At 36.5% G+C, this 23,712-nt stretch overlaps 1 protein-coding gene and 1 long non-coding RNA gene across 2 annotated transcripts in view; both read left to right on the plus strand.

Moving 5' to 3' along the window:
* The window catches only part of LOC116638141, a 61,749-nt gene extending 45,133 nt beyond the window's left edge, over nucleotides 1–16,616 (plus strand). Inside the window, exon 3 of the long non-coding RNA XR_004300636.1 lies at nucleotides 15,205–16,616. This is a non-coding gene — a long non-coding RNA (uncharacterized LOC116638141). The remainder of the gene's footprint in view (nucleotides 1–15,204) is intronic.
* LOC116638140 (peptidyl-prolyl cis-trans isomerase FKBP5-like) lies at nucleotides 8,207–10,426 on the plus strand. The gene is given in 2 exon segments (XM_032413848.1): nucleotides 8,207–8,955; nucleotides 8,958–10,426. Coding segments are annotated over 2 exon segments (1,368 nt in total). The 5' UTR covers nucleotides 8,207–8,513; the 3' UTR covers nucleotides 9,884–10,426.
* Nucleotides 16,617–23,712: the final 7,096 nt, after the last annotated feature.

A 23,712-nucleotide genomic window follows, 5' to 3' on the forward strand; every position in this document is an offset into this window, starting at 1 on the left:
CCAGCATTAAGGAATAGAGTATCATAGCTGTAAACCTTACAGAAAGGTGTAATTTGAGAATTATCATAACATAATACCTTGGAAAGCAATCAAACAAAACAATCTACCTGAGTACAAGAGTGAGGTATCTCTGAAGCTGTCCAGGAAAAATCTCTGTTTTCCTTGACTCCCATACTCACAGTTCTGACCCCAGATATGTAAGTTTCCCCCGACACTGATCAGTTCTCAGCCTGGTGTCTTACAGTTCAATTCAGTTCTGGCATTATCTACCTGGATCTAGCAACAGATCCCACAAGTTAAGGGTCCTGTTCCACAAGACTGTCCCACTTCAGATAGCAATTATAAGTTCTAGGTTGTCATTGTACTTGTGACTAACTGGCTATAAATTAGGGATCCCACAACCCTCTTTTTCTATATGTATGTAATGCTTTTCTTTTTTTTCAAAGATTTTATTTGAGAGAAAGTGTGCAAGATAGAGAGAGAGAGAGAGCACAAGAGGGGGGAGGGTCAGAGGGAGAAGCAGACCCCGCTGAGCAGGGATCCCGATGTGGGGGGAATCCCGATGTGGGACTCAATCCTGAGACTCCAGGATCATGATCTGAGCTGAAGGCAGTCGCTGAACCAACTGAGCCACCTAGGCACCCTGTAACGCTTTTAAAAAGTACAAAAATATATCCACCAAATTCAGGAGTGTTGTTAGCAATGGAGAGGAAAGGAAATGTGGGATAATGGTATGAGAAGCAAAGTTGATCTTTTTCATGTTTTGGTAAGACTTCTTCATTATTTTTATAGTTACTTTCATGGAATAAGTTCAACATTGTTGTCTTAACAATAAACCCCAATGGATGCCATATGTTTATACCACAGGCAAGACTAACTTATTCTGCTTTGGAATAATAAGGGAGGTGATATTGCAATTCCCTGCTCACTGACTGTCCCTGCCCATTCTACCCAGCATTGAAAATTTTCAAATGATGCTGATGGAAGAAAATAAACCAAATGCATTATATAAAGTATCTTGCTTTCTAAGTATGCAACAGCATTTGATTGTCTGCTTGAGGCATTCATGAGAGCCTAGCTAGTAATCAGTTAAAAAGGAATTGTCCACAGCAGTAAATACTTGGCAAGCTTTACTCAATGCCCACATAATAAACAAGGTGTTCACTTATTCCATCTAACAAATTATCTTTGATGCCCTTTATATGTCCTGTTTACTGTTCATATTTGAGCATAACATTTTTAAAGCAAATGATATTTGTATGTCTTAATGCACCTAGTAAATTTATCCCATTATTTGGAAACATGTAATATATTTTTATATCTTTGGCTTGAACAATAAGGAAAAGTAATTTGGCAAAATGTTAAGAATTTCCCACAGATTTGAGATAAGAGTGAGATCTGTTTTTAATCACTGTAGTCATTCAGCCATGTTCCTGGGATAAAATTGTTTTATTCGCCAGGGGATTCCCAGCAGAATAGCATGGAAAAGGTGGCAGGTGTTCAGGCCTTAATTGAGTAGGTCAGGGCACAAATATCCTCAGCAGTAATTATGGGTGAATTAACTAATTTTTCCTAATGATTTCACAGCAAATTTATCTTGCCTTGTTATGGCTCTAGGTATAAGTTACTTCTTGAATCATAATACTTTATTTTGCCTTATAGAGGGATGCATTGACTTTGAAAACTGCAGGTTTCTGACAAAAAGAAAACATATTAAAGTTTAAAGCAATACATACATAATTTTGGGTACAGAGAGATAGCTTATTTGTTTTTCAAAACAGGAGCTTTTGCAAATCTTTCTGTGCAGAATTTATCTTACAATCTGTATTTTAACTAAGATGATGACGTACCAGCAACTTTCTAAAATTAAAAGAAAGAATACATGAAGAGTTTCTAACTTTTGTAAGCTGTATCTTGGATTCAAAAACTTTAAAAGTAAAAAATTGCATATCTAAGAGTTGATGAAATAATGTTTACATTTCAGATTAATCACTGTGCACTATGGATTTCCTTATTATTGATAACATAAGATTTCTCATCATTTGCAAACTTAAATCTTTGAAGGGCATATGTCACTTTTCAAAAGATTTTAAAAATATCTGACTACATGTAGAGCCCAAGTAGTCTTATAAAGTGGCTCTGTACAGTCAGTTTAGTACATTTTAAATATGAGATATTTTGAACAGTAAAACATGGCAAACTCAAGTTTTAGATTGAATGCTTCTGCAGGTGTTTTTGCTCTCATTTTAAATTCAATTATACTTAGGAAATCTGGTGGTATATTTTCGGCTGAGGGCAATGATAGGTTTTATTTAGGTCTAAAAATAATGTGATGAACACATATTCATAATTTATAATTTATGCAGCCATAATTAGTCTGAGATTCTGAAATTTTCTGTGAAAGTCTGGAGTTCAATTATTACACTATATAGTTCTGTATAGTGCTTTAATCCCTTCTCTTGACCTTAGATGTAGACTAAGATTCATATTGGTTTATATTGCTTGTATCTTTTTTAGCTTACTTTTTAAACTTTTATTTAAATTTGAATTAGTTATTAGTTTCGTGGATAGAATTTAGTGAGTCACCAGTTGCATATATCACCTACTGCTTATTACATCAAATGCATATTGCCTGTTTCTTATTCATTTTCTAAGGCTTGATCCTTAGACTTTTAATTAAATTTATCCAAAATTCTTCCAAAGGAATCCTGTTTAATACAAAATTTAATACGATATAAATTGGAGGATCATAGTGATTTTGCAATTAATGAATTTTTATGAAGGAAGATTACAGAGATGCACTAGAGTTACGGTAACTCATTTCTGTTTTATGGACTAAAAAAATTTTGGGGATTGCTCTACTAAATTCATAATATTAATGTTTCCTTTCAATACACAAATCTAAATTAAATGGGTTTATTTTCAAACAATTTCTCAATACTATTACCAGATTGAGAGATGTTTTTTTTAAAGCAGTACATTTTATTAGACGTTAGACAACATATTCCCCAATTTGTCTCAGTTGTGATATGTAGATGGCCTTGGATTGCATTTTGGTGGCCACCCATGCTGAGCAAGATTTTTCAATCTTCAAAATACTCAAGGCTCAGAGTCTGCATTTCATATCAGTTCACAAGTCAACATCTATTTACCAGAGCATTTGGCATAGATTCCCTTTGAGGTAGAAGGGTAGAGATGAAGACATTTACCTTTAAAATGGATTTTTAAAAAGATTTTATTTATTTATTTATTTATTTATTTATTTATTTATCAGAGAGAGAGAGACAGAGCACAAGCAGGGGGAGGGGCAGGCAGAGGGAGAGAGAGAAGCAGGCTCCTCACTGAGCAATGAACCCTGATGTGGCACTTGATCCCAGGAGCCTGGAATCATGACCTAAGCCAAAGGCAGATGCTTAACCGACTGAGCCCCCAGGCATCCCTTTAAAATGGATTTGTTTAATCTTAAAATTTGTATGGAACCAGAAAAGACCCCGAATAGCCAGAGAAATGTTAAAAAAGAAAAGCAAAGCTGGTGGCATCACAATTCTGGACTTCAATCTCTATTACAAAGCTGTCATTATCAAGACAGTATGGTACTGGCACAAAAACAGACACATAGATCAATGGAACAGAATAAAGAGCCCAGAAATGGACCCTCAACTCTAGGGTCAACTAATCTTCGATAAAGCAGGAAACAATGTCCAATGGAAAAAAGACAGTCTCTTCAACAAATGGTGTTGGGAAAATTGGACAGCCACATGCAGAAGAATGAAATTGGACCATTTCCTCATACCACACACAAAAATAGACTCAAAATGGCTGAAAGACCTAAATGTGAGACAGGAATCCATCAAAATCCTAGAGGAGAACACAGGCAGCAACCTCTTCAACCTCAGCCGCAGCAACTTCTTCCTAGAAACATTGCCAAAGGCAAGGGAAGCAAGGGCAAAAATGAACTCTTGGGACTTCATCAAGATAAAAAGCTTTTGCACAGCAAAGAAAACAGTCCTCAAAACCAAAAGACAACCGACAGAATGGGAGAAGATATTTGCAAATGACATATCAGATAAAGGGCTAGTATCCAAAATCTGTAAAGAACTTATCAAACTCAACACCCAAAGAACAAATAATCCAATCAAGAAATGAGCAGAAGACATGAACAGACATTTTTCCAAAGAAGACATCCAAATGGCCAACAGACACATGAAAAAGTGCTCAACATCGCTTGGCATCAGGAAAATCCAAATCAAAACCTCAATGAGATACCACCTCCCACGAGTCAGAATGGCTAAAATTAACAAGTCAAGAAATGACAGATGTTGGTGAGGATGCAGAGAAAGGGGAACCCTCCTACACTGTTGGTGGGGATGCAAGCTGGTGCAGCCACTCCGGAAAACGGTATGGAGGTTCCTCAAAAAGTTGAAAATAGAGCTACCCTATGACCCAGAAATTGCACTACTGGGTATTTACCCCAAAGATACAAATGTAGGGATCTGAAGAGGCACATGCACCCCAATGTTCATAGCAGCAATGTCCACAATAGCCAAAGTATGGAAAGAGCCAAGATGTCCATCAACAGATGAATGGATAAAGAAGATATATATACACACACACACACACACACACACATATACACACAATAGAATATTATGCAGCCATCAAAAAAACCTGAAATCTTGCCATTTGCAACTACGTGGATGGAACTAGAGGGTATTATGCTAAGCGAAATAAGTCAATAAGAGAAAGACATGTATCATATGATCTCACTGATATGAGGAATTCTTTTTTTTTTTTAAAATATTTTATTTATTTGCGAGAGAGAGAATGAGAGACAGAGAGCATGAGAGGGAAGAGGGTCAGAGGGAGAAGCAGACTCCCTGCTGAGCAGGGAGCCTGATGTGGGACTCGATCCCGGGACTCCAGGATCATGACCTGAGCCGAAGGCAGTCGCTTAACCAACTGAGCCACCCAGGCGCCCGATATGAGGAATTCTTAATCTCAGGAAACAAACTGAGGGTTGCTGGAGCAGAAGTGGTTGGGGGGATGGGGTGGCTGGGTGATAGACATGGGGTGGCTGGGTGATAGACACTGGGGAGGGTATGTGTTGTGGTGAGTGCTGTGTATTGTGTAAGACTGTTGAATCACAGACCTGTACCTCTGAAACAAATAATACATTATATGTTAAAAAAAAAAAAAAAAAAGAAGATAGTAGGAAGGGAAAAATGAAGGGGGGGAAATCGGAGGGGGAGACGAGCCATGAAAGTATGGACTCTGAGAAACAAACTGAGGGTTTTAGAGGGGAGGGGGTGGGGGAATGGGTTAGCCCGGTGATGGATATTAAGGAGGGCACGTATTGCATGGAGCACTGGGTGTTATATGCAAACAATGAATCATGGAACACTATATCAAAAACTAATGATGTAATGAATGGTGACTAGCATAACATAATAAAATAAAATTAAAAAAATAAAAAAATAAAAAAAATAAATGTATCATCTAAAAAATAAATAAATAAATTATCTGTTCCTAAGAAAGGTACTCAGCATGCCTTTGGAGTTTGTAGAATAAGCAGCTTCCTGTTTTTCAAGCTATGGGCATTTACTATGGGAATTGTTGAGAAATCAGCGTATGTTATGGCAAATGTATTAAATGTGAACTCTGTGTATGCAAAATCAAAAGAACTGGGGGGAATTTTAAATACTCAGTAAAAAAAAATGGATTTGTTCACAACTTCACTTATGCAACAAAACTCAGATGATGATAACAATTTTCCTATTCTTGTTTTATCAGTAGTGGTGGTCTTAGGATGTCAGAAACTTAGAAAGGAAGACTTTTAGTTACTATTTCCTTTCCACTTTCCAATAAGGGACCCTGTGTCCCCACCTGAAGAGAGGGGTGTTACAAAGTCCAGCTGACACCAGATATTAAAGGCCAAACATTACTATTACTATTATTACTATTATTACTATTTCAGATGTATCTGATGCCTAGATAAAAGTGTACAAAGTAAAAACTAGAAACATCACCCCCAAATCCTCAACTTTGTTCCCTCTACCAATTATACTTCGCCATTTATTTCCTTCTCTGTTTATAGACTGGCTTGCCACATAAACTACAGCTGCTTTCAAAGTATGTATGAATTACAGTGAACAATACAGTTCTCTTCCTTTGGAGTGAATTTTGACTTTAACTTTAAGACTACCTTCTGATGGAGGTCACATTGATTTAATTAATAATTCCCATAATTCAGATCGAGAGATTTTTAATGTGTGTAAGAGGAAAACATATAATAATAAATTAATTAATAAATGTAATAAAATAAGTAAATAATATTAGGTTAGGTAGGACTTACAAATATATAAAGTTGTGTTTCAGAAAGATTATAGTGGACATTTAGTCTATCCAGCATTTGACCAAAGTTCATATTTGGAGGATTCCTAAATATTTTATAAAAAGGATCTGCCTTTTCCTACAGAAGACAATGATAGGAATTTATTTAACTTTCCCTTTCCTTGGCAGCTATGTCATGAACATGTGATCTAAGCTTGGACAATTATATATTTCTGTTTGCTGTTTTGATTTATAAGTAGTAACAAAATGACATTTTTTTAAAAAAGTCAGAATATTCATGGCAGAGCAAAAAGAGTCAAATATTATGGGAAGTGACTAATGACAATAGTTCTAGATACACGTAACTGAAAAATACAGAAATGTAGAGCTTCAGGAATAGTTGTATCCAGGCATGCTATATCATTCAATTCAGTATTTCTCTTTCTACAACTTAACTCTGTTCTCTCCCTTGTTGGAATTTATTCATCAATAAGCTCTGTTCTACTGGTAATCTCTACCCTTCTCCTATTACTTCCAGCAAAAGTTATGTATTTCTAACTAGGTAGTCAAGCTCATGCAGTAAACTGTAAACTGAATTTTCATTGGTTAGAACTGTGCCATGTGTTATTCATCAATTTACTGAGTGGAGTCAATGCTACCCACATCAAATAAGCTTATGTGGAGGAGGAGTGTGTCCCCTAGAAAAAATCATGGTGTGATGACCAAAAGAAGAAACAAAAATAGGCTAGCTGAAAGGTAGAAATAACAAATATTTATTACATTCGATAAAGACTCTTCTTTTCTCTCTCTCTCTCTCTCTTTTTGAGAGGGGAAGGGGCAAAGGTAGAGAGAATCTTAAGCAGGCTCCGTGCCCAGCGTGAAGCCCAACGTGGGGCTTGATCTCACAACCTGAGATCATGGCACAACCCTGAGATCATGACCTGAGCCGAAAATCAAGAGTCAGCCGCTTAACCAACTGAGCCATCCAGGCACCCCTGATAAAGACTGTTCTAAACTACTTTTCCTTATATCCCTTCCAATGCAGCATGAGCAATTTTAAATTCTTGAGGCACAAAGCATGTGATAGCTCTAAGTCAGAGAGGGCAGTGTAGCTACTAGTTTTAAAGTTACAATGTAAATTTCATTCAAGCCCACAATCAAAGAATATCAAAAGGAAAACAATTTATCCTATTGAATATCCATCTATCATTACAGATTGAACAAATGCTGGGCTAAAGTTAATCATTTCAAGAAATTTCTATAAAAAAGGTATTGTTAAGCAAAGAAATGCCATGACAAGGACAATCAGTGTGTGTTCCACATTTCAAAAACAATTTCGAAGCACTTAGTTTAATTCAGCCAGTTAATATGTCCTCCAACTTTCCCTGTCCCTACACCAACAAAATATCCCTATAGTTTTTTAAATCAGAATAGGATGAATAGCGATAATAAAAAAATGTATTTATTTATATTGTATAGTGTATTAACATTTTCACATACATCATCCCACTAGAATATAAGCTCCATGAAGACAGATGCTTTCATTTTTTTCATTTTTTTTATTCACTTCTATATCCCTACCTCTTAAAACAGAGTATGGAATGAAAAAATAAAAATGCAATTTTACTAGTTTCAATTGACAAAGTAAATTTCAGTTGCCAATCTAGAAAAAAAAATATTATTTATTAATCAATTTTGTATTTAATTGATTAAATAATATATTTTATAAAGAACCGTATATATACATATACACATATATATATGCTAACATATATAACACATATAGTGTTTCATATATATATATTTCTTTGTCAATCATGCTTGTCTTATTTCTTAATCATTCCAAATTTCTGAAGAAAAATAACTTTAAAGTCTCGGGCGGTGGCGTCCAGCGCGCGGACGGCCTGCTGGGCGGGCTGGGGGCCGAGTGGCGCGCGGGTGAGGCAGAGAGAGACGGGGCCGAGGAGCAACCACGGCGACAGGAATGAACTGCTGCTTCACACAACATAAATGAATCTCAGAAATGTTATTCAGAGCAAGAGAAGCCAGGCACAAAAAAGTTGCAAGACCTAGTACAAGGAACATCCAGATTCACCAGTTGTTGGTGTATGCGCTTGTTCAAACTTACTGAGCTGACTACTTAAGATCTGGGCATTTTACGGTTTTCTTACTTATAAAAGACCATGACTACTGATGAAGGTGCCAAGAACAATGGAGAAAACCCAGCAGCAGCTGTGGCTGAACGTGGAGAGGATATCACCTCTAAAAAAGATAGAGGAGTATTAAAGATTGTCAAAAGAGTGGGGAATAGTGAGGAAACACCAATGATTGGAGACAAAGTTTATGTCCATTACAAAGGGAAATTGTCAAATGGAAAGAAGTTTGATTCCAGTCATGATAGAAATGAACCATTTGTCTTTAGTCTTGGCAAAGGCCAAGTCATCAAGGCATGGGACATTGGGGTGGCTACTATGAAGAAAGGAGAGATCTGCCATTTACTCTGCAAACCAGAATATGCATATGGCTCAGCAGGCAGTCTCCCCAAAATTCCCTCAAATGCAACTCTCTTTTTTGAAATTGAGCTCCTTGATTTCAAAGGAGAGGATTTATTTGAAGATGGAGGCATTACCGAAGAATCAAACAGAAAGGAGAAGGATATTCAAACCCAAACGAAGGAGCAACAGTTGAAATCCACCTGGAAGGCCGCTATGATGGAAGGATGTTTGATTGCAGAGATGTGGTATTCATTGTTGGGGAAGGAGAAGACCATGACATTCCAATTGGAATTGACAAAGCCCTGGAGAAAATGCAACGGGAAGAACATTGTATTTTATATCTTGGACCACGATATGGTTTTGGAGAGGCAGGGAAGCCTAAATTTGGCATTGAACCTAATGCTGAGCTTATATATGAAGTGACACTTAAGAGCTTCGAAAAGGCCAAGGAATCCTGGGAGATGGACACCAAAGAAAAATTGGAGCAGGCTGCCATTGTTAAAGAGAAGGGGACTGTGTACTTCAAGGGAGGCAAGTACATGCAGGCAGTGATTCAATATGGGAAGATCGTATCCTGGTTAGAGATGGAATATGGCTTATCAGAAAAGGAGTCTAAAGCTTCTGAGTCGTTTTTGCTTGCTGCCTTCCTGAACCTGGCCATGTGCTACCTGAAGCTTAGAGAATACACCAAAGCTGTGGAATGCTGTGATAAGGCCCTTGGACTAGACAGTGCCAATGAGAAGGGCTTGTACAGGAGGGGGGAAGCCCAGCTGCTCATGAACGAGTTTGAGTCGGCCAAGGGCGACTTTGAGAAAGTGCTGGAAGTTAATCCCCAGAATAAGGCTGCACGACTGCAGATCTCCATGTGCCAGAAAAAGGCTAAGGAGCACAACGAGCGGGATCGCAGGATATATGCCAACATGTTCAAGAAGTTTGCAGAGCAGGATGCAAAGGAAGAGGCCAGTAAAGCCATGGGCAAGAAGACTTTAGAAGGGGTCACCAATGAAAAAGAAACAGAAGGTCAAGCGATGGAAGAAAAAGCTGGAGGCCACGTATGACCCCACGCAAAGGAGGGAAGAACCCTGATGAACTCGGCCCCTCCTTCACGGGCTTTCACCCAACTCAGGACCCACCAGTGTTTAATGTCAAGTTTGCTAGAGTCTGTGTGAGTCTGGAAGCAAATGGCAAAACCAGTTGCTTCCCAGAAAACAGCCACCCTGCTGCTGCCCAGCGCTCTCCTTGAGGGGGTGGCGTGGGACCACTCCAGGTGGGACAAAACGGAAATGACTGTTGGCGTGGCAAGACTGAGCCAACAGCTAAGTCCAGCTCATTTCAGTTTCTGTCAACTTTCAGTATCTAATTCAGGGTCCCTTGAGATAATCCTGATAATTTGGGGCTGTCTGTTAGGTTTTACATCCGATTGAACTTCAATAGTACCGCAGAAACCTAAAAATAAATGCTTAATGACTTTCTCCTTTCCTACAGTTGGGTGGGGGAGAGGAGGAGGAAAAAAAAAAAAAAAGAAAAGTAACTTTAAAAGTTGGAAGACCACTAATGAGTTTCTTAAATTATAGGAACTGAGGTCATAGCTTATCAGTTATCCAAAACGAGGTAAAACAAAACTCAAAAATTTTAGTTAAGTGGGAAAATTAATGATAAATGGCTAAACTCATTCTCAACACTAAGTAACAATTAATGCTTATTTCAAACAGACACTAATTATGAGGACACTTCTCTCTTCTGGGAATACTTATAGCTGATTCAGAGAGATAGATATGGAAACCAATTATTTCATTATAAGGTAGATATGAGGACCAAGAAAGCTATTCTTGGTAACCTAGAAGGATACAGGGACTAGTTTAGAGGAAAAGCTTACTAGATGAGTCGTCCTCTCAACTGAATCTTAAAGAATGAGTAGGAGCTTTCAAAAAAAAAAAAGAATGGAGAGGAACCCTTCACACAAGGTAAGAAAGGTATTCCAGGTGAAATTTCCACTTATTTTGGCCAGACATTTGTGATTGGCTGCAATTAATTTATTCTGTCAGTAGTCTAAGCAGTTTGCCCACTGTGAAATCCATCTATAGCTATGTTTCTCACGTGGGTGGTACCATCTCCAAAAGGTATTTTGAAAATTGATGGTGATGGTGTTGCCTTGTGGTTTGCACAATGGTTAGGAAATACTACTGCCCTGTGGGGATGCTGGGGGTACGAGGACAGTGGGGATGGGGAAGATAGGTATTCTGTCAAGCCCAGCCAGGACTGCCTCCCACAAAAGAATAATATTCCATAGCTCATGCAACTTTTGAAAACCCTGCCAGCCTTTCATTTAGAAAACCAGTCCAACAAACAAAAAGAAGCTGTTTATAATAATCTTAATCTAGAACCTAACACTCATTTTATATAAACAGAAAGATTTTTCATGAGTTTAGTATACACTAAATTTTCCAAGCATGCAATTACCAGCTGAACTTAGGAAACACTTTTTTTTTGGGGGGGGGAACACATTTTTTTTCTGTTCAGAACTTTACCAAGGTTAGTGCTGCTTGTGATACTTGAATTGCTATACATCTTTCCATAACTTTCTACATTTCAAGCTGTTGTTCTCATATAATTCTACATTTAGGCACATGTCTCGACTTTATTAGTTTTGCCAGAAGGTTGTGCCCAGAAACTTACATCTTGAGGTACATATTCATTATATATTACTTTCCACTGATGTCTCCTTTATATTACAGTTAGAGCTTTATTTTGTTATTTTTGTTTTTAATTATGTCAGGATGGTTTAATAATATATGGACTTCTCAGGAGAGTAAAGAGAGAATCACAATGTATTTGTTATCTAAATAGTCTGATAGGAATAAGAACTGTCGTTGAGAGGACAAATGATCATGATTCAAGACTTCTCATCAACCTGTAGAAAGTTAATTCTCAAGGCTTATGCACAACTGAATTATATTTTTTTGTATATCAAAAAATAAAGGTGCACTAGTTACAAGGGAACAGTCTGGATCAGCCATTGGTCTGAGAGTCAGCAATGCCTCTTGGTCATCTGTGCCATCTATGTCTTGGAAATGAGTGTTTCTACCCTAAAAGCAACCACAACAGGAGCCTTGACAAGAAGCTGTCCTGAGTCCCATTCAGCTTTCAGGCTGAACTGGCCCAGCTATGGCTGTTTTTAATCACACACTATTATGGATATCTTTCCAAAGAGTGAAATACTTTGAAGTTCTGGGAATAACATTTGGCTTAATGGAAACATATTCCTTTACGCAGTTGCCCAGGACCACTGGCTGCTGGAGTGGACTGTGGAATGCATCAAAATCACTGCCCGTTTCTGGGTGGCCGTATGTACATCCATATCCAGGCATGAAAACTTGCCTTATGACACTCCAGCTTTGTTGTCCAAGTGTAGTATATAAACATTTATGCTGAAACCCTGTGAATTATGCTGCTTAACTATTGTGGAATCTGATGGAATAAACAGAGGGGGAATATCAGTGAATTTCTCTTGGCTTTAACCGAGACAGTTTTATTTTGTTGTTCTTGTCCTACTTGAAGTCAATATAGTCAGATGAAATAACCACCACATAATATACCAGGTTCCTTCCAAATCTATAACACCTATGAATCCAAAAAATTCCCACTCGTAAATTCAAAAATTGGATGACTCTATGTAAATATAAACCCAAAAATATTCTAGGAAAAAAGAGGGTTCTAAAATTATTTGGAACCATAGCTGTGACAGTCATGTAGGCATCAAAGCAGATGGTCTGCATTTTAATGTACTTCAAATAAAACAAATTAAGCACATGAAGAGACAATGTAGACATGTAATCTCTACAGATCCACAAATTAGGTTTTTTTAATCAAAATGACATTTTCCAGCAATATTTTAATTGAATGCCATGTAACTGATCAAATGGAAAATAGTTTATTTATGTGATCTTTATGAAGGATATACTTACACATGGTTCCATTAAATTGATTTTGATGACCATTTGGAGTCACCATTTATAAACCTATCAATTGCATGATGAATGTTTACTAGCAAATAATTGAAACAATCAACCATGCAGACCTGATTTGTGAATGAAGACTTTCTGATAGCTAAACCAAATGCTGAAGTGGGAAAGAACAATTAAAGAAGATGATAGGAGGGGTGGCCTGGGTGGCTCAGTTGGTTAAATGTCTGCCTTCAGCTCAGGTCATGATCCTGGGATTCTGGGACCAAGCCCCATTTTGGGCTCTGCACTCAGTGTGGAGTCGGCTTCTCCCTCTCCCTCTGCCCTTCCACCCCCTGCTTGTGCTCTCTCTCTCTCAAATAAATAAAATCATTAAAAAAAAAAAGATGATAGGAACCACTCTTAACATAAATTAAGCATATTAAGGTACTGGGGATCTTTTATGCCCTGGCATAAATAAATAAAATGTTTCTCTGACAGCCATATAACCTGAAATATTTAATCTGAAATAAATTATAAATGTTGTACTTGTTATCATGACTGTAATGTGTATTTAATATTATTTAAATAAAAATTGTACATAGAAATATTTTCATATTATATATAAACCACATATTATATATAAATAATATAAAATATATGCTATTTTTAGATCTATTTATTTTTATAGAGTACAAGGATGTTCAAGCAGAAAAAAAAAACAAAATTAAAAAAAACAAGGCTTTAAACAGAAAATGTAAAAACTCATATACAAAAGCCAGACACTGGATATTTAAAGGAGGTGTAAAAGTTACTACAAATCTCAATAATACCCAATGATATCACTATTAAACAGTGTAGAGCAGAAGCTGATGATCTAAATTCATGGATAAATCTGGTCCTACTGATTGATTTTGTAAACAAACTTTTATTGGAACACTGTTATGTCAATTTTTAAAAATATATTGTCTATGACTGCTTTTGTGTTGTGACAACAGAACTGAGTAGTTTTAACAGAAACCGTATGACCCTCAAAGCCTGAAATGTTTACTGTTCAGCTCTTTATAGAAAAGGTTTGTGAATCCCTTATCTAGAATATTTATTTTCATTCATGACAGAGTTCTGAAGCATACAAAGGTAACAGGATTTAAATGTAATCAGTAGGGGCGCCTGGGTGGCTCAGTCGTTAAAGCGTCTGCCTTCAGCTCAGGTCATGATCCCAGGGTCCTGGGATCCAGCCCTGTGTCGGGCTCCCTGCTCCCCGGAAAGCCTGCTTCTCCCTCTCCCACTCCCCCTGCTTACGTTCCCTCTCTCGCTGTGTCTTTCTCTGTCAAATAAATAAATAAAATCTTTAAAAAAATAATAAAAAAATAAATGTAATCAGTAATGATAAGAGAATTCAAGTTTTAGCACTTCCATATTAAATGCTTTTTAAAAATTTTTTTAAAGATTTTATTTCTTTATTTGAAAGAGAGACAGAGATAGCAACAGAGAGCATAAGCTGGGAGAAGAGGGAGAAGCGGGCTCCCTGCAGAACTCGATCTCAGGACCCTGGGATCATGACCTGAGCCAAAGGCAGACACGTAACTGACTGAGCCACCCAGGCACCCCTAAATGCTTTTTTTTAAAAATTTTTTTATTGTTATGTTAATCCCCATACATTACATCATTAGTTTTAGATATAGTGTTCCATGATTCATTGTTTGTGCATAACACCCAGTGCTCCATGCAGAACGTGCCCTCCTCAATACCCATCACCAGGCTAACCCATCCTCCCAACCCCCTCCCCTCTAGAACCCTCAGTCTGTTTTTCAGAGTCCATCGTCTCATGGTTCTTCTCACCCCTAAATGCTTTTATTTTTATATGCTTCTATAAGCACTAACATATTGTTTTCTCTACGATCTGTTTTTATTTTATCTTAAGTAACACTTAAATTTAATTTCAAAACTATATTGCAAATGATGGTTTAAATTATGAAAACTATATTGAAATACAATTTTTATTAAATTTACAACAATCACGAAGAAAATTAGTCACAACCGTATCACCAAATCACTTAAAGATGCTCAGTGTGAGATCTAATTATTCAATGTGTGCTTGTTCAGTGATTACATATTTGAATATTACAGAATTTTAATTCCACATTTTAACCCCAAATCTTGCAATGATATTTACCAATCTGCTATATGGTTCTCCTCATCTTTATCGAATTTCTTGCAGCCACACACATATATGTATAAACATTGATCATTTTATTATTTTTTTGGAGAAATGGAGTCATAGTTCACGTTTCTTGCTGCAATTTTTATCTAAGAAAGAAGTGCGGGCAGGGTATCTTTCTACAGTATTATTTACAGGTCTGCTTTATTGTTTTTAATGCTGTATGATTTGTAAAGCAGGTCGTGTGTTTTAATTGTGCTCCCTGCCTCCTCCCTAGTCTAACTCGTGCACTGTGTGAGAGGAGAGGGGCTCTCGTTCACACCTGAACGCCAGGACCCGGACACTGGCTACCTGGAAAGGGAAGAGTGAGTAAGTACGTGACTTACTGAGCATTAAATGGCGAGAACAAACAGTACGTGGCAGAAGGTCAGAGCAGAGAGCTAGTGCAGAGGCTAGAGAGGCTGTCACGACAACTTTTGGAAGAATGGGTATAAGATTCATGGAAGGAGGAAAGGAAAAAGATGCAAATGGAGGGACTGATTGCTTTTGGAAACCGGTACCCAGGTGAGCTGGGGCCCCAGCAGGGAAGAAGCAGGTCTTCAGCCTTCAAGCCATGGGCTGACAACAGCTGAACAGAGACAGGTGACCCTGAGAAGTCCTGACAGGAGTACGGATGTACAAGCAAAACAGAGACTAAGGACAAAATAACCGAGGGGATAGATGATGTAATGCCAAGTATGAAACATGTCTAAGTGTAGTGTAAGCCTTAACAGTTGCCTTTTCTTTTCTGTAATGCAAGTGCCCTACTGAAGCTTTGCTTGCTGAGGCATCCACTTCAAAGACAGCCATCCTGAAGGAACAATTGCTGGCCACCGACTAGATAAAGAGATAGGTGTCTCCCCTCCACGAGGCTCCTTTGTTTTAGAAATCTTGGCTGATCTCTCTTAACTGACCACTGGGGCCTCTTGCTTTTTACTCTTCCTGAATTTTGAATTCTCACTCCTAGGTTTTCAATTCATCAATGCAAAAGGAACCCTAGAAAGCCTAGGCCCCCACACTCAACACCCATTAAAGCAGATCCCCAGGCACGCGCTGCTCTGTGTGGTCCCAGATGTGCCTCATGCTTACCAATACCTGTGAATAATAAACCTCTTTTTCTTCTTCAGTGTCCTGGTGGTTATTGCTGAAGGTATCTTGAAATCAAGACCCACAAGGGCCGGTCCAGTCACAATACTGGTTACCGACTGGCTGAGACCACACAGCACTAAGATTAAATATAATCATGACATCTTAGAGTCCAAAGATGAGACTAGACTCCATTAGTTCTCCCCATTGTTATAAAAAAAAATCTGTCAAGATACATAGAAACATTATTTTTGTATAATAAGTCTGAAACCTGGATGGAGTGAAGTGTTGAAAACATGCATCTCATATTTCCTTCTCTGAAGATAATTTCAGGCAATATCATGTAACCACATAAAAAATGAAGATTCCTGTTTAACATACTTTTGGGAGGACTCCCCAAAATATTCCCATGGAACCTGGCAGACAACAAGAGTTACATCTATAACAGGCAAGTGCCAGAAGCAGAAAACAGATTACCACTGTCAAATGTGGCCAAGTGTGAAGCAGAGATTTCCTTTGCACCTGGTGAAAAAGGTAGAAGTTGTTGTAAAGCATTTTTTTCCTAGAAATAATTTAAATGCTTAAAAATTTTTTCCACCTATATAAATGGGATAAAGAAAAATACACAAAGGAAATACCCTGATTTCATATACCTGGGATGTGTGTATTTATTTTTTGGAAATTTTGCAAAATAAGACATTCACATTTAGAGATCATCTCTGAATTCCTCCTCACAAAAGTCTTGACTCATCCAATCCAAATGGGATGTTCTTTATTATTTTTCCTTAGCTCATGAACTGCAGCTGCATTATACATGTTATATTTTGTAATTTTTATGTTTATGTGTCAATTTATTTATGTGTTTCTGTGTGTATATCTATACACACATATATACACATACAGATAAACATATGTATATGTATATATACACACATTTATAAAAATATATATGCGTATGTATAACATACATATAGAATATTTTATTTTTGTTCTTTCTCACTGGATTAAAATCTAAATCAGGATTTAGGATCACCTGTCACATAGTATCTTCTCCAAAATACCAGTAAGAGATAGGTTCTTCATTAAAAAAGTGGTCCATGAGGAATTAAATAGAGGAAAATACTACGCACTATGCACATTACTATAACAAATGGTCTGAAAAGTCTGACAGACAAGGAAACCTTTGTTCTCTTTTTTCTATCAAGTTTTGTCTCTGTCTCATGGTAGAACATTCCTATTCTGATATCCTACCCTCTCAACACACACTCTTTGCCACATTTACTCCTAGCATCTAAATCAATTATTCTCATGAAGCAACATTTTTAAAAAACTCTGAATCCTCTTATTAAATAAGGAGGAGACCAGATGTTCATTGATAGTGTGGAAGGCTTAGTACTGTGGATTGTTCTATAAATTTTGCAGGTGTACCCTGGTCTTACAAAATATGTAATTTAAGTAAGTTAGAAATCATTTCTACTCAAAATTCTATCTGCTAAGGAGAAAGGAAAGGCCCTTAATCATATCCATACTGGAGGGTTAAAATTAGTAAAAAATATTATGTTTTTTTAAAAAAGAAATGCAAATTATAAGAGATAAAGAATAGGATCAGTTTTTAAATATGCCCTCTATTTTATTTTTTATTAACCTATAATAATTTCTCAAGATTAATTTACCAAGGAGTTATTGGTGTGTACTGATTACATGGATCCTCATATCAGATACCCTTGACTCACATCCACTTATCTATAATATAAGCAACATTTTAGCATTAGGACATTTTAATATATATTTCCTTATTGTACTTTGCATACCTTTCAAGAGAGGGACAATATATATTAGAATCTGTTTAAAACTTACAATTTGTTACCTTGCCCTATGATGACCTGTTTACCTGAGATTCCCTGGCATTAAAAATTTTAAGTAAGATTTTAGCATGCTAAAACTCAGCCTCAGTGGAAAAATAAACAATTTACTCAAGTAGCATTGCATGGCTAAAAATGAAATCGAAAAAAAGTTATTCAAGATCAGAAAACATTAAGGAAAGAACACTTAAAAATTTGATACACTAATTCAACTATTTATTCATTTTTTATAGAATTTTATACAATTTCTTCATGCTACTAACATTTCCTTCCTTTCTATTTTTATTTTTTTTTTAGAGGGGGGAGGTGCAGAGGGAGAGAGAAGCTTAAGCAGGCTCCACCCCAGTGCAGAGCTCAATGTGGGGTTCGATCTCACAACCCTGAGATCATGACCTGAGCCAAAATCAAGAGTTGGACGCTTAACCAACTGAGCCACCCAGGTGCCCCAAAATTTGCTTCCTTTTTAAATCATTGTGCATAAAATGTACATTTAATATTATACTTTTTACTTCTATAAACATATCACTATTGGGTCTAAAGCCTGTGGGTTGTATAAAGTTCTCTATCTCCAATTACATCCATTTATTAGAGAAGAAAGTTATATCGATGACTGTATCAGGATAAGTACAATGTGCGTAAATGTAATGTGACAGAATATTGAAGAATAATATTGAAGAATAAATGAATCTTTTTTTAAAAGATTCATTTATTTATTTTAGAGAGAAAGGGAGAGAGTGTGTGAGCAGCAGGAGGGGGAGAGAATTTTAAGCAGACTCCCTGCTGAGTGCAGAGCCCAGTGCAGGCTCAATCTCATGACCCTGAGATCATGACCTGAGCCAAAATTAGAATCGGATGCTTAACCGGCTGAGCTACCTAGGCATCCCTTGAAGGTGGTTTAGATTCAGATAGTTAAGAAGACTTGGCTAATATAGGTTGCAAAACTTGCAAGGAATAGGCATGTTTATAAACTGGATCAGGAAGACTAGATTCTGAGGGTTACCAGGTCTCTAGTAGTCTAACCACCAGGAAGAACATTTGTCTGAGAACTGAAAATGGTCTCTAAGAATCAAGGAGCCCTTACAGTATAAAACACACATCTTCTATGAATCTTAAGAATGTAAGGCCTCCCAAGAAATACAGAATTCTTGATGAGCATTGGGTGGGTTAATAGGATGCAAATTCTAGTATTTATGGTATTTTAATAACAAGTAGATTTAAGGTGATGCTTTCACAAATTAGAAGCTGTCTCAGATTAAAAAGAAAAAATTATATATATATATATATATATATATATAATTAAATGTGAAACAGAGGACTTTTGGACATTTGACTCATTAACCCAACACTGTTCTAAGAATAAATAAGAATCTTTCAATGATGAGGGTTTGTAATTGTATCATATGACCTCACTGATATGAGGAATTCTTAATCTCAGGAAACAAACTGAGGGTTGCTGGAGTGGTGGGGGGTGGGAGGGATGGGGTGGCTGGGTGATAGACACTGGGGAGGGTATGTGCTATGGTGAGCGCTGTGAATTGTGTAAGACTGTTGAATCACAGACCTGTACCTCTGAAACAAATAATACATTATATGTTTAAAAAAAAAAAAGAAGATAGCAGGAAGGGAAAAATGAAGGGGGCTAATTGGAGGGGGGGACGAACCATGAGAGACTATGGACTCTGAGAAACAAACTGAGGGTTCTAGAGGGTAGGGGGGTGGGGGGGATGGGTTAGCCTGGTGATGGGTATTAAAGAGGGCACGTACTGAATGGAGCCCTGGGTGTCATACGCAAACAATGAATCATGGAACACTACATCAAAAACTAATGATGTAATGTTTGGTGATTAACATAACATAATAAAAAAAAGAAAAAAATTCAAGAATTTTAATAGATGTAGAAAAAGCATTTGACAAAGTACAAGATCCATTCATGATAAAATCCCTCTGGGAAGTAGATCTAGAGAGAACATATCTCAATATAATAAAAACCTTATAAGAAAAACGCACAACCAATATCATATTCAATCGTGAAAAACGAGAGCTTTTCTCCTAAAGTCAGGAGAAAACCTGACAAGGTCAGGAGAAAACAAGACAAGGATGTCCACTCTCACCACTTTTATTTGACATAGCAAATCCTAGCCTCAGCAGTCAGACAACAAAAAGAAAGAAAAGGCATCCAAATCCATAAAGAAGAAGTAAAATTTTCACTATTTGCAGGTGACATGATACTATATATAGAAAACCCAAAAGATTCCACCAAAAAGCTGAATTCAGTAAAGTTGCAGGATACAAAATCAAAGTAAAGAAATCTGTTGCACTTCTACACACCAATAATGAAATAGCAGAAAGGGAAATTAAGAAAACAATTCCATATACAACTGCACCAAAAATAGTAAGATATGTAGGAATAGGGTGCCTGGGTGGCTCAGTCTGTTAAGCATTTGCCTTTGGCTCAGATCATGATCACAGGGTCCTGGGATCGAGTCCCGCACTGGGCTCTCTGCTCAGCGGGGAGTCTGTTTCTCTCTCTGCCTCTGCCCCTCCCCCCTGCTCGTGCTCTATGTCAAATAAATAAATAAAATCTTTTAAAAAAAGGATATGTAGGAATAAACCTAACCTAACCAAAGTGAAAGACCTGTACTCCGAAAACTATAAAAGACTGATGAAAGAAATTGAAGATGACACAGAAATGGAAAGACATTCCATGCTCATGGATTGAAAGAACAAATGTTAAATATCTCTATCCAAAGCAATCTACACATTTAATACAATCCCTATTGAAAATACCAATAGCATTTTTCACAGAACTAGAACAAAGATTCCTAAAATTTGTATGTAACCACAGAAGACCCTGAATGGCCAAAGCAATCTTGAAAAAGAAAAGCAAAGCTGGAGGTATCACAATTCCAGACTTTGAGTTATATTATGGAGCTGTAGTATTCAAAACAATATGGTACTGGCACAAAAATAGGCACAGAGATTGATGGAACAGAATAGAAAACCCAGAAATGAACCTACAACTATGTGGTCAATTAATCTTCGACAAAGCAGAAAAGAATACCCAGTGGGAAAAAGACAGTCTCTTCAATAAATGGTGTTGAGGAAACTGGACAGCTATATGCAAAAGAAAGAAACTGGACCACTTTCTTACACCATACACAAAAACATATTCGAAATGGATGAAAGACCTAAATGTGAGACCTGAAACCATAAATATCCTAGAAGAGAACACAGTAACTTCTTTGACATCAGCCAAAGCAACTTTTTTCTAAATGTGTCTCCTAGGGCAAGGGAAACAAAAGCAAAAAATAAACTATTGGGACTACATCAAAATTAAAAGCTTCTGCACAGCGAAGGAAACAATCAACAAAACTAAAAGGCAACCTACAGAATGGGAGAAGATATTGTAAATGACATTCTGATAAAGGGATAGTATCCAAAAGATATTAAGAACTTATAAAAACTCAACACCCAAAAAACAAATAATCAAATTAAAAATGGACAGAAAACATAAACAGACATTTCTCCAAAGAAGACATACAGATGACCAACAGACACATGAAAAGATGTTCATCATCACTTACTATCAGAGAAATGTGAATCAAAACTACAATATCACCTCACACCTGTCAGAATGGCTAAAATCAACAACAAAAGAAGCAACAGGTGTTGGCACTGCTTGTGGGAATGCAAACTGGTGTAGACACTCTAGAGAACAGTATGGAGGTTCCTCAGAAAGTTAAAAAATAGAACTACCCTATGATGCACCAATTGCACTACGTATTTACCCAAAGAATACAAAACACTAATTCAAAGAGATATATGTGTCCCTATGTTTACAGCAGCATTATTTACAATAGCCAAACTATGGAAGCAGCCCAAGTATCCATGGACAGATGAATGGATAAAGAAGAGGTGATATTATTCAGCCATAAAAAAGAATGAAATCTTGCCATTTGCAAAACATGGACAGAGCTAGAGAGTATAATGTTAAGTGAAATAAGTCGGTCAGAGAAAGACAAATACCATATGATTTCACTCATGTGGAATTTACGAAACAAAACAAATGAGCAAAGGAAAAAAAAGAGAGAGACAACCAAGAAACCGACTCAGCTATAGAGATCAAACTGATGGTTACCAGAGGGGAGGTGGGTGGGGGAATGGGGGAAATAGGGGATGGGAATTGAAGAGTACACTTGTCATGATGAAAAAATAAAATAAAAAAAATTATAAAAAACAAAGGTATACAAATAATCAAAAAAATTAAATTAAATTAAAAAATTTCCTGAATATTGGCATACTGAATAAATGTGCTAGTTGTTATATTTCTACAAAAATGCTACATGTTTATTATCAATTTTCATCTTTTTCATAAAGAAGTTGATTAATCAAAACTTTTCATTATATAAAGCAGCCATACTTCTACATTAAAAATTTAACTCAGGCTTTTATGAATTCTTAAATTTAAACAATGGTTATTTTTTGTTTTTAAATTCTGTACGAAAGCCTGAGATACAGCTCTTGTCATGAAATGAGCTCAGAGGCATCCGTGTAGAAGAGCTGAGTTGTATTTCTATTCATCTAGGCTTAATCAGATAAAAACAACATTAGGGCCCTTTTCTTTTCTTTTAAACCTCAGACACTTGCCATCTTGCAAAATTGCCCCTTTCTCTTCCTAGCAGTTCCATTAATTTTAGTGTGTTTTCTAACACAATTGCAAACATTTTTATAAGAAAAAAGAAAGAAAACATTGTAAATCTCTAGACATCAGTAAATGCTTTAAAGTCATATATCTAAGAAATGTCTGTTTAATGAATGTTTTCATTGTCATTTTCTATCTGCTGTGAAGTTCTCTGAAATACTTTATTAACTTGTTTAACAGTTGTCTGTAATAATAATACCTGTCATTCCATTGACATTCTAGTGAATTTTGATGACTTTTCTATGTCAATCCTACAGCTCTGTGCCATGACAATTATCAGATTGAGCAATCTGTGGTTGATGATAAATCTTAATGAACCAATACATTTTCTTGTCTCTTCTTGCCTGAGGCAATTAAATGGTTTCATGCATTTCTTAAAAATAAATAAATGCATATATAACCATAAATACACAAATAAATAAATAAATATAGTTATTCCAATGTTAACTTGAATAATCAATTATCTTCTCCCTAAATAACCAAATGCCTCCATTTGGTAAGATTCCCTACTTATTTTGGTAGTAACTTAACTTTTTGAGTGTGATTTTTTTCCACCTGAGGAATACAAGAACGAAGGTATGTTCTGACCTGGCTTTGTGTCCTTCTTCCAAAATGGCCATAATACCCCTTAAAATATATAGAACACTGAAAAGGCATTCTGTAGAAAAAAACATGTTATTAATCTAATACTTTATTCCAGAAAAACACAAAAAAGTCTGTACTAATATTTAACATTTCTGAGGTATCTACTACAAAATCAATTACAATCTATACAATTAATGACAAGGGTTCTTAGTAAGTTGAAATTACTTCTATTCATCAAATATGTTGAAGAGCCAAATATAAGATACACAAAAGAAAGTTTTTCTTTGACAGTAGGCAGTATGCTTCTTAAAATCAAGACAGGAAGAAGATTTTTAGATTGAAAACAGATAGATAGATATAAACTGCATAATTTTCCTCTCAGATTAAATATGATTTATTAAGAAGTTGTCCATCTTTGAGAGAACGTCTCTATAAGAAGGTGAGAATTGAAGTTAGTGCATGAGTAATAGTCCTTAGTACAAAACTTAACATGGGCAATAATAGTCAATAA

Source organism: Phoca vitulina, unplaced genomic scaffold (assembly GCF_004348235.1).
Source record: "Phoca vitulina isolate PV1807 unplaced genomic scaffold, GSC_HSeal_1.0 scaffold16, whole genome shotgun sequence".
NCBI lineage: Eukaryota > Metazoa > Chordata > Mammalia > Carnivora > Phocidae > Phoca > Phoca vitulina.